Below are 16,173 nucleotides of genomic sequence, written 5' to 3'. Positions count from 1 at the left end.
CGGATTACAATGTACATATACATGGCAAACATTCAATGCCATAGACACACAACATATATAGACAAGACACTCAGAGGCTATTTAACATTCCAGCTTCTGACCAACAGGGAAGCTGTTGCTTCCTCATTCTTTGCATATTTGCTGGAGATTTTTATGGCCTCGTAAATCAGTTAAATTAGCCTCCTCACAGAAGTGGTACCTAAATTTCCTACTTGACAGATGCAACTGTCTTTCGGGCTGCAAAGGTCGACAACAAGCTACACAATTTTGGTCAAAAGCTCATTCCGACCCAGGCTGGCTTTGAATTCATGACCTTTCAGTCAGTAGTGATCTTATTGTAGCTGACTCCCAGCTAGCTGTGCCACAGTCTTTATTTATATTCCACTTTATCTCCCCGGCGGGACTTGGAGCGCATTAAAATATATGCATATCAGGTAAATATTCAGTGCCTTTTGCACAGTAACAGCAACATACAGTACACAGACAAAGGTAAAGGCCTTCCTCTTTTCTCCTCCGGCATCTAGAGGCAATACTCAACACCAGCCATGGAGAGGTGCTCTTTTTTCAATTTTTCATGCCAAGGAGCCTGTTGCCCATAGACATCTCCAATCGTGTTTGCATGGGGCACCAATTTACCTTCCCACCGAGGCAGTACCTATTGATCTACTCATATTGCATGCTTTCAAACTGCTAGGTTGGCAGAAGCTAGGGCTGACAGCAACTTGACTTGTGACTTCAAACTGTCGACCTTCTGGTCAGCAGATTTCCTGCAGCTGGCAGTTTAACATGTTACGCTACTGCAGCCCCATCCCATCCTAGTTTTTCCTGTTCTCTTGGTCCTGTTATTTTCCTGCTCTTACTCATCATCAGCACAGGAAGCATGGGCCTCACTCACATTACAGACTTATAGCACTGTTATTCTCTTTTAACTGGCTTGGTTCAATCCTATGGAATCCTATGGTTTGTAGTTTTTGGACACGCAACAACATAGAAAAATTGTAAATGCTCCTCTCTAAACTTCCAGTTGTAAAATTTTGTAGGATGGAGCCATGACACTTAAAGTGGAATAAAAACACTACAATTGTATAGTGTAGATGGGCCCCAGGAGAATATGTGCAGAAAAGGGGACAGCAAAATCTGTGCCTGGTCTGCCACATCAATTTCTTCGTCCCATTAACAATCCCAGAAGAGCCTAATTGAATCCCCATTTGGCTTCATGTCTGTTTTTGACTCGTAGAGTCCATTTTACCAGCGAAGCTCTCTGTTCCCCAGCTCAGGTCTAGACAATTATGTTGCTAGTGATGAATTCATAGGTCCCATCTACACTGCCATATAATCCAGTTTCTGAATGCAGATTAATTGCATTGAACTGGATCATATGACAGTGTAGAGTCATATAATCCAGTTCAAAGCAGTGAATCTGCATTCTGAAACTGGATTATATGACAGTGTAGATCCAGCCTTCGTATCACTGGAGAGATAAAGCTCAATAATAGAATATTCCTTATTAGCTGTTGGTTTAATACAGAGCTTTCCAAACGATGTGCCATGACACAGCTGCATTGTGTAGATGTGTCACGCAAACATAATGAGAAATGACGAAAGATTCCAAAATATTTGTTGTTATCTTACAAAACACACAATTTTAAAAATATAAAAGAAAGTTTTTCATGACATAAGTTGTGGCCTCATATATTACATTATTAGAATTTTGGTACATACCCATATCTCCTATAAGGGGTTAGTTTAACCTCCAGTTTGCTAATAAAACTTAATGGTTGTGTCATGGAATGATATATGTCTAAAAAAGTGTATCACCAACATGAAATGTTTAGAAAGTTCTGGTTTAATGTTTGGAAAGAAGAACAGGGAGGATGTGATTTTTCAAAGTGCCTTTCTGCTGTCCCCTGAGGTCCATACGATGCTCTGTCTTAGGGTTGGAAAGGTATCCGGATAAGAAAAAAAAGTGTGTGTGTATGCGCGTGCATGCACACACTCATTATATAGTTACTTGATTTATTGTTCTGGGCATTCCTTTTACAAAGAATAGTTAATAGTGTTCATAACTGGGTTGCTGTGAGTTTTTTGGGCTGTTCCAGAAACATTCTCTCCTGATGTTTCACCCACATCTATGGTAGGCATCATCAGAGGTTGTGAGGTCTGTTTAGAAACTAGACAAGTGAGGTTTATATATCTGTGGAATGTCCAGGGTGGGAGAAAGAACTCTTGACTGCTTGAGGCAAATGTGAGGCAATTGGCCACCTTGATTAGCATTGAATGGCCTTGCAGCCTCAAAGTCTAGGTGATTCCTGCCTGGAGGAAAGACACTTCATAATATGCTATAATTTGGCCCTCTTTCCAGTAACCTTGACACTTTACAGCTAAGATTATTACCCATGTAGGCTGGCCCTTTTGAATTTTTGCACTTTCTTTTGGCTCTGTTTAAGAACCAGTGCACTTACTTTGAGTCCAAACTCAGCCTCAATTTTGTCTCTGCCACGATACTGTTTTTATGATGTTGCTTTGAGATTGTGATATATTTTTTGATTACTGTTGTCGATTTTATTTTAATGTGTTTGTTTTATTTGTAATCCTCGGGCTTGTCCCTTTGTAAGCCACCCCGAGTCCCCTTCGGGAGATGGTGGCGGGGTATAAAAATAAAGTTGTTGTTGTTGTTATAGAGAAACACTACAGTTTTCCTGAAATTAAAATCTTACAAAACCACTCATCCTTCCTAATCTGTTTTGTTAAGAGATCGATTGGGTAACCCTTAAATACTGTGGTCTTTCCAAACAGACAGATTGTTCCTGCAGTGTAAATAGGTTTGCACAATTGATTGCCGGCCCAATACCTTCCTTCCTTATCTCTAAAAAAAGTTTCAATTTTCTCCCTTCAGTTAGTTAGTTCATTCTGCCTTCCCTAGAGAGAGCTGCCAATTTTGCCAAACCCCGTGCTTATTTTTCTATGACCACAGAGTACAATCTTCTGTGAGATAAGCAGAGAGTACTTCAGCTGAAAAAATAAGCTTTTTTCTTCCTTCAGGTGCACTTTTATTTTCCATCTACTAAAGCTGCTAGAATTCCCCACAGAGATGTCTTACTTTCTTCCTTGCTACAAACCCTAAGAGATGTGCTTTAGGGGCTGTATTTTTCCCTCATTCCAAGCTTTTTAATCTCTAAAATGCTTTTCTGTACTTTAATATGCTCTCATGTCTATGGCAAAGCCAGTTTGGGGACAAGTTTCATACTCACAAGAGACTGATTGAAGATGTTGCAAGTAACTGCCTTTCAACTTAAAGCAGCATTTGTCAAGCTACCTTTTAGTGCAAGAATCATAAGCTAACTGGTGTCAGTATAAAACTGTGGCAAACTTTTCCCTTGTAATTTTATGCCAGGTGCTATACAAACCTTGCTGAGATGGCAGTCATTGTGGTTACCCAAACATTTGATTGATCAGGAAGATTTTGGGATCAGTTCATTCTTATGCTATAACACTATTTCTTCAGATGAAGTTATTCAATCATTATGGAAAGAGTGACTCCCAAAGATATTGATTTTAAAAAAATAAGAGCTAATAGTATTAGTTCCACTTTGAGTCTCTTTAAGAGAGAAAAACACCATATAAATAATAATAAAAGTTTTGGAAAGTCGTGGCCTTTTAGAGATCATAACTTTTTGATAAACCAGGAATCTCCGTAGCGTTTTGGAATCATTACCCCTTCAAAGATTAATTGGCATTCACACTATTTAGAATATTCATAACCTTTTGTAAAGTATGACCTTCCTTAAATATTTGTTTGAGTCAATCTTCTCCTTAGTGGTAAATATACACTAGTATTCATGCAAGGTAAATTAGGCTTCTCAGTTGTTAGACTGGTATACCTGGTTATCTCTCTGAACTGCTAGGAACAAAGATATGCCGGTACACAAAATATATAGCAGATCTTCAGAAGTGCTATTTCAGTTGTCTAAAAATAATATAATCTCCCATAAAATATATTGCTGTTAAATCATGCTCACAATAGACCAAAAATAAGTAGTATTTGTTAAAAGTAACATAGTTGATTTACTCACAAACTTCATGTATTCAGCATAGAGGTAAATTTCTTATTGATTGAGAGTTTAAACAATACGTTTTCTAAAACATTCTGTTTTAGTCTCTTCTTTGTTGCACACAAACAATCTCTTCAATCTAAAACAGGGGTCCTCACATTTTTTAATCAGAGGGCCAGGTCACAGTCCCTCAAACCATTGGAGGACTGGATTATAATTTGAAAAAATCATGAATGAATTCCTATCCACACTGCACATATCTTATTTGTAGTGCAAAAAAAAAAACCCACTTTAAAACAATACAATAATTAAAATGAAGAACGATTTTAACAAATATAAACGTATTAGTATTTCAATGTTGTTGTTGTTGTGTGCTTTCAAGTCATTTCAGACTTAGGTTAACCCTGAGCGAGGGCCGGGTAAATCACCTTGGAGGGCGTATCCAGCCCTCGGGCCTTAGTTTGAGGGCCCCATGTCTAATACATTATTGAACATTGACTCAATAAAGACTGCAGTGTCAGTATGCTGTACACTGCAGCATACTGACACTGATTTCTAAACTGTACTGCTTCTGGTGCAAACTGGCTTCTGAAATGAAGTCTCAGTCTGAGTAGTCCCAGATCTGATCACATGGTCTGCAGTTGCTCCCACAACCTCAAACAACATAGAGTTAAGGGAAAACTGCATATCAAAATATACATACAATATAGTAAGCAATCTGAATTTATATACATAGAGAGAGAGAGAGTACAAGAGGCTTGCTATTTCCAACAAAATGTAGTAGTAGTAGTATTTATAACAATAACAACAACACGTTCTTACAAGCAAGCAGGCTGTTAGTAGAATCTTAAAAGAGCTTTCCAAAAACCTTCTGAGAAGAAGGTAGTTTTCTGGAAGAACGCAACGTTGAGTGCCTCTGTACTATGGTTGGTAGCACAAAGAACTTCCATTCTTGCTTTCCAGGGTTAGCAAAATTCTTTGTTGTCCTTTTTCTCTATCTCCCAAAAATTTATCAACTGAAATTTATCACTTACCTGATAGGCTGTAGAATTTAAAGTAGGGTTTACCAGTCATTGTTGCTTCAATAACGCTGGAGATTCTGGAGATTGATCATTTTGTCTCAGGAAAGGTAATCTAATAAAAGAACCAGCTCAATGTATTAATTTGAGTGTTTATTTGAATCAATTTTTACCCTGCTTTTCTCCCACACCAAGGCGAGACTCAAAGTGGTGTTGGACCAAGATTCAGGGAGACCAGAATTTAAATTTTCACTGAGTCCTGGAAATCCACTGTGTGATCTTGGATAACACACACTATTTCTGTCTAAGAGGAAGTTACTGTCAAAACTCCTCTGAATAATGCTTGGTAATAAAATCCTATCGTGTTTCTATAAATTGGAGAAAATTTGAAAGCACATTACAGCAATATCCTGGTAGGAAGAAATCAGACATTTAAAGAATGCTAAGATGCTCTCTAGATCACATGTGTCAAACACAATACCTGTGGGCCAAATCTGGTCCTCCATGTCATTTTATGTAGTCCATGAGGTTTTTAATGCCAGGGCAACATAGTTATATTTATACAGTCTTACAAGTACAAATGGCCCTTTGAAGGGAACCATAAGGCTGATTTGGCCCTCTGTGAAAATGAGTTTTAGACGCATTGGCTATTGGCTACATAGTGGTTTTGGCCACAAAGGGGGCTTTTGCTCTGTGTTGCAATACATCTGCCTACTTTTAAGGTGTCACGAAAGTTTTGTCTAATTTTTTCCAGTGGTGAAAAGGAGAGAATGTTGCATATAATTGTGTTATTGTTTGTTACAGTATCGCTCATGTAAGGTCGAATCTTGACATCACGAAATGGCCGAGTCTGAGGTTGTTACTTTTAAGTCTAGGACATTTGGCTGCCTTTCACTTTCAGCTTGGGTTGGGATGTGCGAGAGGTGGATACTGACTGTATAGCTTTGGTGCATTGCTGTCAAAACTGTGGAAGGGAGATAAAGATTTTCAAAATCCTATACAAAAGCTCTGTTATTTTGTCCTGATTACAAATTAGCTTACGGGCGTGAAGGACAGAACAGAAGTCGAATCCTTCATGAAGGGAGTCTTATAAAACTTCAAAGGGAATCTGAAAACGATAACACTTAGCACTTATGGATAACACTTGCAAGATACAAGGCATACTGGAATCATTAACTAATTAATCTTCAAAGTATAATATATACATGTAGTAAAAATGAAACATAATTATTCATTATGCAACAGCTCCTTTAATGATCCACATCTTGAGTATTAAAGTTGAATGCCTTTGGCTGAAAGGAGAATAACACTTTTTCCGCATCATGTGGCAGTGATTGTTGAAAACACCAAAAATAAAAGTAGTTGTCTTAAAGAGACTAGAGCTGATTGCAGTAACAACATATTCATGGGTTGTGCTCTTTGGTCAGTGCAATTTGCCTGTAAGTATTTCTTTGGAAAATCAAACAACGTTGGAATGGAATTTGTTTTGTATCATCAAAATAGAGGTTTGCTTTCTGGTTGTTCAGTGTACACAAACTATTTTTTTCATGCACACAATTATCAAAAATACTGTAAAAAATACCTTCACACTATATACATGTAAAATGGTTCCATTTCCAAGTTATCTCATTACGTATATATCAACAAATACTAACATTCCAAAATCTAAAATTAAAAATCCAAAACACTCATAGTCCTACGCATTTTGGATAGGGAATACTCAACCTATGTTCTTTTGGTACATTCTAATGCTTTTCAGCAGCATTGAGTCCCCTCAGGGAGATAGGGCAGAATACAAATAAAGTGTTGTAGTTGTTGTTGTAGTTGTTGTTGCACATCATAGCCCTGCTCTTCACAGAGTTGGGGAATGAAACTAGCCCAGCCAAAATGTCCAACTGTTATGTTTTCCAGCTACTGTGAGAAAGCTGCACTAGAGCAGCAAGGAGCTGGTCAGCAGTTTACTCTCATTTATTCCTTGAAGGCACAGAGAGTGAATGTACCTGAATATTGCTGCTAGAGGGTCTGACTTAAGATTTAGTTCCACAAAACCCTGTTGCGGGAGCAGAATATAATAAGGCTTTCTTTGTGCGGGTAATAAACCATTCAGAAGTTATTCAGTGCAGGCAACATGCATGTGATCACATCAACTTGATGATATTATAATACTATCATGTAATCATTCTTGGGTGGCAACAGGATACAATCGGAAAGCCGGTTCAGATTGGGGGTCAACCATTTTTGGTCTATAAAAACTGTTTAATTGAAGGTATACTTACATGTGAGGTTTCTGCCATTGTGTCACTGGATCTGGCAATGAGAGCTAGTATGGTTCCAATTCGCTGGATTGGTACCAATCCAACAGTCTCAAGAGTTTGGACATGTCACTTTTGAAGGGGACTATATCTAGGTACGCTAAAGATGTCAGATCCTTTCTAGCATTGGAAACAAAGAAGATACAATAGTGGAATAGACTAATGGAAGAGTTGGATGCTTACTAATCACAGTTATTTTATCTGGGAATTAACTGTGCTGGTTAATTACTATTATTGTGGGGACAATAATATACAAAAGCAGAAATATTTTATACTTTTCCACCACCCCCCTCCACCCCCAGTGATCTCCATTTTTTAACTGGAAAATTGTTTGTTGGTGGGAGCCAAGAGGATCTCACCTTTCCTGTTTTTTCTTGGATTTTCACAACTCTAATTCGGATTCTTGGGGTACTCCAGGCGGCATGTAGGAAATGGATTCTGTAGTTTAAAAAGTTATGTCTTGAAGTACCTTCATCCCATGTTGTTTCTGGTGTTATTGACAGAATACAGTGCCCCCTCTCTATTTAAATGATAACTGTTTTCTGAGTGGGCAGTGTATATTAACTAGTGAGTGTGTATCTTTGCAGTATGCGCTTTTTATTCTGTTTTATATTTGCATTTTAGAAACCAGTACCTTGGAATTCTTACCATTCTTCCAAGAGTGTTGTGGAATTTTCATTACAGCCACTTGGCACACTTTCTTTTCTTCCCCTAACAACATCTGTTCAATAATGAGAATTTTGACTCAACATTGCTTATTTAGCTATCTCTGGGAAGAGCTTTATTGGGACATACTTCAATTTTTCTGTTTCTCAGCCAAAACTGTTTGGTTGAATGTAACTTAGCACAAAAATACTGACACAAAGCTGGTGTTCTTACTGATTTGTCAAAATACATCTAACAGCTGTTTCTTTTCCAGCTTTAAATATCACCTAAAAATGTCAAGTCTCACCCCATAAATGAAAAATCCGTAGTTGAAAAGCTATTCGAATAATTAAAAAAACACAGTTGCAGGAGAATGAGTGAGCATGGTCTAGTAACTTGAACTTGGATCTTGGAGCAAATTCCCCAAGGCTTATATTACTTGCTTGGCTGCTTCACTCAGTTTGAGTTTTTGGATAAGTTACTACAGTTCTGTGTACAGTCACAGCTCAGTAAGATGAGAACAAAACTACCCCATCTGTGCAGGTTGTACTTTATGAAACTGATTTGAGTGAAGAGGAAGAGAGTCTGGTATTCTAACATAGCATAAATCCCAGTGGGAAGGGTACAGTGCCAGCTAATACTGACATTATTTTTTAAAATTCTTTTGTATATGGGAGAACATTTAGTATTTGTAACTGCCTTGAAGGTGAAGCATATCTTTAATACCACATAGCCAGTTTCTCAAGCAGAAAAATCTTATGACTACGGGGCTCAAGGCAGCACACTTGTTAATGGGAATAGCAGTACAAGGAAGTACAAAATCCTTCTCCATGGATTGTCGTTGGTGCACTACACTGGTATCACTGCATCCCCATCTACACTGACTATATAATGCAGTTCCAAAGGTCTGTATTAGCGCAGGAGGAAAAAGGTTGCAGCCACAAGGTAGGGACCGCCATTGTCCTCACCATTATGAGAGACGGATGTGGCCTGCTTAAGCAGTGTTTGGTTGCTGGGTGAAACTAACATGTTCTGGGAAGGGCGACTTGGACATTGTTTGCCCTGAGGACAACCTGCAAGAGCATTGTAAAAAGTTGACCCATGGTATTTAAAGTAGAACAATACAGCTATAATTCTGCAATGTGGATGGACCTCCAGTGTCACACCACTAGAAGTTGGAAAAGTAGAGTTTTTGGACTACACATTTCAGAATTCTAGATTAAAACTGTGAGAATTACTGTCTGGAACCTGTATGTTTCCAACTTCTGCAGCTCCCAGAAATTCTCACAGAATCATCATTACCACCACCATCTAAAACTAAAACCAAACAAAGCAGATAATGTGGATTATTTGTTTTGATAATCTGGGTGATATGGCAGTCTAGATCCAACCTCCCATCTTCTACCTCCAACTATATGTTTTACTATCTAGTGACACCCAACCATATGTGCTGGATACCTTCAACTCTGGTACCTTTCAACAGTGTAATTCTTTGTATAAGTACCTGAAGTTGAAAGACTATGGTACTCTCCATGCTTTGGAGGATTTCCCATATCAGCTCATCTTATAATAAATGTGTTGATCTTAAAAAGTGAAATAGCTCTTCGTTGTTTTTCTGTAACAGATTAAGCCCAAATCTTTTCAAAAATTCCTAAAATGCAGTTACTTTTGACTTACATAGTTTAGTTTTTCGCCCGGAAATGTGAGTTAGGTTCCAACTGTTTCTGCACAACTATTATATCCTATATTAAAATAATTAAATGAAAAATTCATATATAGCATACAGTGTGCCAAGAATGCCTGTTAATAATTTTCTCCTTCTTTTTAATCCTCGAGGTGATCACTTTTAGATCTTTTGACATGTGACAGAACTGTGGTTAGTATGTGCTGTTAGTGCTGCACACTATAGCTGAATATTATATTACCTAAATGCACTTAAGGAATATAAATATGAAATACGCCTTTTTAAGAGAAAGCGCCAATCATTAATCTGAGGTTCTAAAACAGTTTACTAAAAATATGAAAATACAGTACATATTTTATAGTTGGCAGTCATATAAACACAGTTTCAATAAGTAATATGTTGTACATTTCCTTTCAGACATAGTAATGCTACTTTTGATCAAGCCAGTGCTTAAGATTTTCTCCAGCTTCTAATATTATTCATTTTCCCCAACCTTTTCCCCCTTTTTAAATAGTTCTTGCTGACAATCTGAAATCCAACCCAGGAATTAAATGGCAATATTTTAGTTCAGAAGAGGGCATTTTTACCGTGTTTCCAGCCCACAAATTTCGATGCAAGGGAAACTATGAACATCGCAGCAGGTATGACTTTGTAAATGTTTTTTAAATGATGTGTAAAAAAACCCTATTACTGAATAACTCTTCATAATCTTCTTTACAGTCCACCCTTCAATATAAATAAAGATGTCTTACGTTAGTAATATAATACACCTAGCTCTTTTCTATTCCAGTATACAGTTTAACTTGTGGTCATTTCATTTAAGCAAAATGGCTCTATGTTGAGTATCAGCGCATGCTGAAGTTTCATGAGTGTTTCCTCAGTTAACATGGTCCCATCATAAATGACATCCCGTGTGCCATTCTGGAGGCAATATCAGCTCTGCAGTTGAGCCATGGACATATAATAAGACCACCTGCAGAGGCAAGTAGTTATATGCCTCCTTCATAATGGACTAAGTAGTCCAGTGAACCCATATTGTTGATGTATTCATGTGATTGTGTGAATTTCTGAAAGGCATTCATTCACAGCTTCAGTTTATTCTTCTCCCCATAATCTGCATCAATAGAACTGTAGTCTTCCAGGAGTTTTTGGACTGTTTCAACTCTGATCATCCCTCATCATTGGCAGGCTGGCTGAACATGATGGAAACTGAAGAGCAGCAACATCTAAAGCAGTGATTCTCAACCTGTGGGTCCCCAGATGTTTTGGCCTTCAACTCCCAGAAATCCTAACAGCTGGTAAACTGGCTGGAATTTCTGGGAGTTGAAGGCCAAAACACCTGGGGACCCACAGGTTGAGAACCATTGATTGAAAGGATTCCAGTTCTGACTTATCAATATTCTTGGAGTTACAATTCAGGAAAGAATCCTTAGATACAAAGCAAAACCAACCCCAATTTCATTAAGATCAGCATGGATAATTGGAATGTCTTCATTAAATATATGAAGTACCAAAACAAATTCAGCACTGTCTATATGACAGTTTAGCAGAGTTGTTATCTCAATTAACTTAAACATACACACAGAGACCCAAGTTGATAAATAATAGCTGTAATTAGATTGGCTGCTGCCAGACCAAATAGATGTGATGAGTAGAATGGCAATATCCATTTAAGTTGGATAAATGAAGTGTTTTGCTGCAAATACATTTAAGCACTGAAAACAACCCATAGCATGAGAAGTATTTCAGAAGAAATGCAACCAAAAGTCCACATCCAGTAGATGCAATATATACATATGGAGGTAGATTTACTATGACATTGATTTCTTTACTAAGTGCTATAGGTAATTATGTGTATTATTTTATAAGTATTTTCAGATCTACCAAATATATTTGATACTAGAATTATCTTGATGACTTCAAAATGCTGCGTGAACACTACATGTTTAATTGCTTTCAAATTGGCAGATTCCTCTGACCTTGAGGAGCTAAAATTCCATGGGAGCAATCGAAATTGTCTTCTCTTGCAGCTGTGACTTTAATGCAGTGGTTCTCAACCTGTGGGTCCCCAGATGTTTTGGCCTTCAACTCCCAGAAATCCTAACATGTGGTAAACTGGCTGGGATTTCTGGGAGTTTTTAGGCCAAAAAACACCTGGGGGCCCGCAGGTTGAGAACCACTGCGAGTTTCAGATTTCCTTCTTGTTTAATGCTGATTAAATCAGAGACAAAAGTGTGACATATGCATTATTCTGTTTTGGTTATTAACATTATCTTTGTACATTAGTTAATGCAATGTGAACTCTTAAAACTAATAAGCTTTACTTGGCATTTCTGAACTGCAGCTCCCTTTTTCAGATGCATGAAGTGGTTCATCCACTGCAGTCCATGAAAGCTTATGCCAGATAAAACTTTTTAGGAACTGTTTGTGCTTTTGCCACACTACACGAATACAGCTATCTTTACTTATTAGTTAATGTCCATTGTGAGCTTTTAAAGACCAAATGTTAACTTTGTGACCAGTGTGTACAATAATATAGTTACAGGCCATTTCAAAACGAAGAGCAGATCATGCCAACTGTTGTATTTCATTGCCTTTAAAACATTTTCCAGCATTCCTTTTTCCTGAAAAAAAAAAAACCAGTCTTCTGGATGTCTTTTGATGCAGTAATATTTAGACCCAAAGTTCCTTTGTTTATACCAAAGAGTCTTTGGTTGAGACAAACAGAGAACTGGAGCAGGGTGTGTGTTCCTGTTTGGCTTTTTTTAATTTCCTTAGCCAAGATTAGGCCAATTTGTTCTAGCTTTCAACCCTTTCAACAAAGCAATAACAACAACTGTCTAGTTAAACCAAGGCTGGGAAATATTTTCCCACAAAACATACAAAGCATAGCTCATTTTTATGCTTACTCTGGAGGGAGCCCCAGTGTACCAGCCCCTCCCTCTGCAAAGTACAGCTTAGTGCCATTCAACAGCCTTCCTGCCTGTATAGCCCAATTCGGTCCTCTGCAATTTATTTCACATTTGAAAACTTTTAAAATATCCTCTTATTTACGAACACTGATTGGAGATTACAGCAGCGTCTCATTTCTCATCATTGATTGTAGATAACAGCAGAAAAAGCTTGCTAGTCACATTTCAGGTCCTTTCCAGAGGTTCTTTGTACATCAGCTTCCAAGTATTCCATGCCTTTAACACACATCATGAAGCCTTTTAAAAATAGCATGCAGAGATAAGGAAGCCTTACAGATCATGGGCTACATGAATTACATTCCAGAACATTAATGGAAATGAGCTATCTTAGCAAGAGACTTTGTCTTATGATCATATAAACATGAGCCTAATTGGGTTGCTGTGAGTTTTCCGTGCTGTATTCTGGAACATAGCCATACAGCCCGGAAAACTCACAGCAACCCAGTGATTCTGGCCATGAAAGCCTTCAACAACACATAAACCGAATTCTCTATTATAGTTCTACACTGCTTACATAGACTTTGCTTGCCATTATATGGTATTGTATGTATTGGGTTAGAATTGCTGCACCAAGTGGCACAGATATACATCCTGTCAGTCTTATGCTTTCTTGTGCCTTCAGTATGTAAAAAAATAATTCATAGGATAAACTGGAGTGTATAAAAACACTGTCATTGGTTATACTGTCCCCAAATGATGTATATAATATGAACCAGTATAGAACAACTAGTACAGAATGTTATTCCAGATTCAAGGCATAACAAGTCAAGGGGACTATTGGTATGCCAGTCCCCTGCTGCACAGTTGGATTTCTGGCCAAGCTGACACGCCTTTAATGTCTGCAATGTTTGTCATGTTTGTCCTTTCAAAAATCCCATCAGGTGGGTCATTATTATTCTAGTTTTTATATATAGGGAAGTAAGGTGGAGAGAGAGCATTTTGCCTAAGGCTATCAAACAAGTCACCAGCTCATCAGGGATTTGGTAAACCTAAAACCAACACATGAAATGAAATAAACACAAAGAAACAATCAATTTTTAAAATGCCGTCATCCTGGGTCTTCTCCGTTTTATTTGCAACGTATTTACAATACTAAAGCAAGGTCCCTTCTAATCCCATGTCATTTATTTTGAGACCTGTAATTGATGCTTTAAAACAGCAATGTAATCTCTAATTGTTTTTGTTTCCATTCCAGGCCTGTCTATGTCTCTACAGTTAGACCTCAATCTAAGCACATAGTTGTCATTGTGGACCATGGGGCATCAGTGACAGAGACACAACTCCAGATTGCTAAAGATGCAGCCCAAGTTATTCTGAATTCAATAGATGAACACGATAAAGTGAGTTAACCAAAGAGATATGTGAGAACGCAGCACTCAAACAGTCTTCCTGGTGCAAATGGGATGGGATTAGTGTGCTTCCTCCATATGTGTCATGTCTACTTGCAGTTGCCTTTGATGGTATATCCACAAAAACTTACATAGGTGCAGATCTATTGCCAGCTGATGTTAGTCCCTGGAGAAAATATTTGAGGACTTGTAGGAGGCATCCATGGCTCACTTGGACCCAAGGACTTTCAATTCTCTAGGATAACCCAGGATCAGGTCCATGGTTTTCACTACCATTGGGGCCAGTGTGAGGGAACCTCCTTTACAACACTTGCCTCAAGTAGTGGGAGCCAGCAAACCTTTTGAAATTCCAGATGAGCTGTCTCTTTACTACTTCCTCCTCACCAGCTCCATTAAGGATTTCTTAGTCAATTATTGTATGTTCAAAGTGTGTCCAAGGCCCAAAGTGGGAGCACTGCAACTATGAGAGAGATAGAGGCCAATCTTCCAAAGCAGGTCATCTTCATTCTCTCCTTCCTTTATGTTCTATGTTTGTGAGAAGGAAATTGGAAAATGTTCAGATTCCTTCAGGCTGTGCTTCGGGTGTCATTTGAACATCTTTGATTACTAGCACAGCTACAGAGTTTAAAAGGAAGGATGAGATAACTGTTATCAGTGTTGTATGAGACTTGCAGTTGATAAGAAGTGCCAGGAGAGATGCTTATTATGAGCTGCAAAATATACCTTTCTCAGGGAAAAACAGGATTCAGATCTGTCAGTGGAATTGACTTACGTGAAAACCACAGAGGAGATGGTTTCCACGTGTTTCATTCAGCACGATATCCTTCCTGTCAACCTGTATTTGGAAGTTAGCATTAAATGCTTACTTCCCCAAAATGTTACGCTGTTCACATCCTATTATTCACTGCCTGTAATCAAGAAATATAATAAGTTACTTTTTTTGGACAATGTCTCCCAGAACCTTATGCAGGGTCACTGAGATGGCTGATGTAAAAGTTTAACATATATTTTTGTTGTCGTGCCTTCAAGTTGTTTCTGACCCTTGGAGGCAAAGCCGGCTCAGAGGGAAAATAAGGTGAACGCTGAGGCTGCCGCAAAGGTCTGCTCTTTGGAAATGGAAGATCACAAAGTGTTGTCCAGAAGGGACATGTGTATATGGAAGTCAGTAGCTGTTTCCTTGAAGCGAATGATGATGGTGAACCGTCCAAGAAAGGACTTGGACACATGGATATCAATAAGTCTGACCACTGGAAGTGGGGGGGGGGGTCACAAAAGTTGTTTGCTACCACTCCCCCCTCCCAAAAAAGCTTGAAGCTGTTGTGTGCAGGTCTTTTTGGACAGAGCTCACAAGAGCAATCAAATAGCTCTTTGTCAGAAAAGGTATAGTGTACATAGAAGTCAACTTTTATGGACATCAATTACATGCACGTTTTGGACATTGCTTCATGATAAAGCAGAATTATTGAATTCCATGAGCACAAGTCATTTTTTTGGACAGTGCTTCACGATCCCCTACTTCTGTAGAGCATAGGTGGGTCCTGTTGGGCAGCCTTGGCTTCCTCTTTCCTTCTCCTCTAAGTTGGCCTTGGTGCCTCCTCTCCCATTTCCCCAGCTTCACTACTCCTTGCTCTGTTAGAGCAGAATTTTTGGATAGTGCTTCATGATCCTCCACTTCTGTAGAGCATAGGTGGACTGTAGGTCTGTTCCTCTTTCCTTCTTCCCTAAGCTTGGCTTGGTACCGCCTCCCCCATTTCCCCAGCTTGGTTTGCAAGAACAGCATCAGCATGTGAGTGGTGATCCAAAGCAGGCCTCCCTCTCTCATATATATATATATATATATATATATATATATATATATATATATATACGTACACACACACACACACACACACACACACACACATATATATATATATATATATATATATATATACCACAACTTAGTTCTCTTCTCATCCATCCAGTTGTTAGAGTGAACACATCTTCCTTTGCATTGTTTTCCATTGCTTCTTCCTTTTCATCTTTTGTTACATTCCCCTAAGTTTTATTGTCAACATATCCATGGTTCGTAACGTAATTTTGGGCTCAAAATCTACAATATTGTCTTAATAATCAAGTATAAAACAGGAAAAACTGTATT

At 38.3% G+C, this 16,173-nt stretch overlaps 1 protein-coding gene across 2 annotated transcripts in view; it reads left to right on the top strand.

Moving 5' to 3' along the window:
* CACHD1 (cache domain containing 1) overlaps nucleotides 1-16,173 on the top strand; it is a 146,998-nt gene that overhangs the window by 83,010 nt on the left and 47,815 nt on the right. For both annotated transcript variants that reach the window (XM_060773667.2, XM_060773668.2), the window contains exons 5-6: nucleotides 10,227-10,353; nucleotides 13,880-14,024. In XM_060773667.2, the coding sequence (XP_060629650.2) occupies nucleotides 10,227-10,353; nucleotides 13,880-14,024 (272 nt within the window). The remainder of the gene's footprint in view (nucleotides 1-10,226; nucleotides 10,354-13,879; nucleotides 14,025-16,173) is intronic.

This window comes from Anolis sagrei, chromosome 4, assembly GCF_037176765.1.
Source record: "Anolis sagrei isolate rAnoSag1 chromosome 4, rAnoSag1.mat, whole genome shotgun sequence".
Lineage (NCBI taxonomy): Eukaryota > Metazoa > Chordata > Lepidosauria > Squamata > Dactyloidae > Anolis > Anolis sagrei.
The sequence above is the reverse complement of the archived record's forward strand: the minus strand, read 5'-3'. Positions and strand labels throughout refer to the sequence as shown.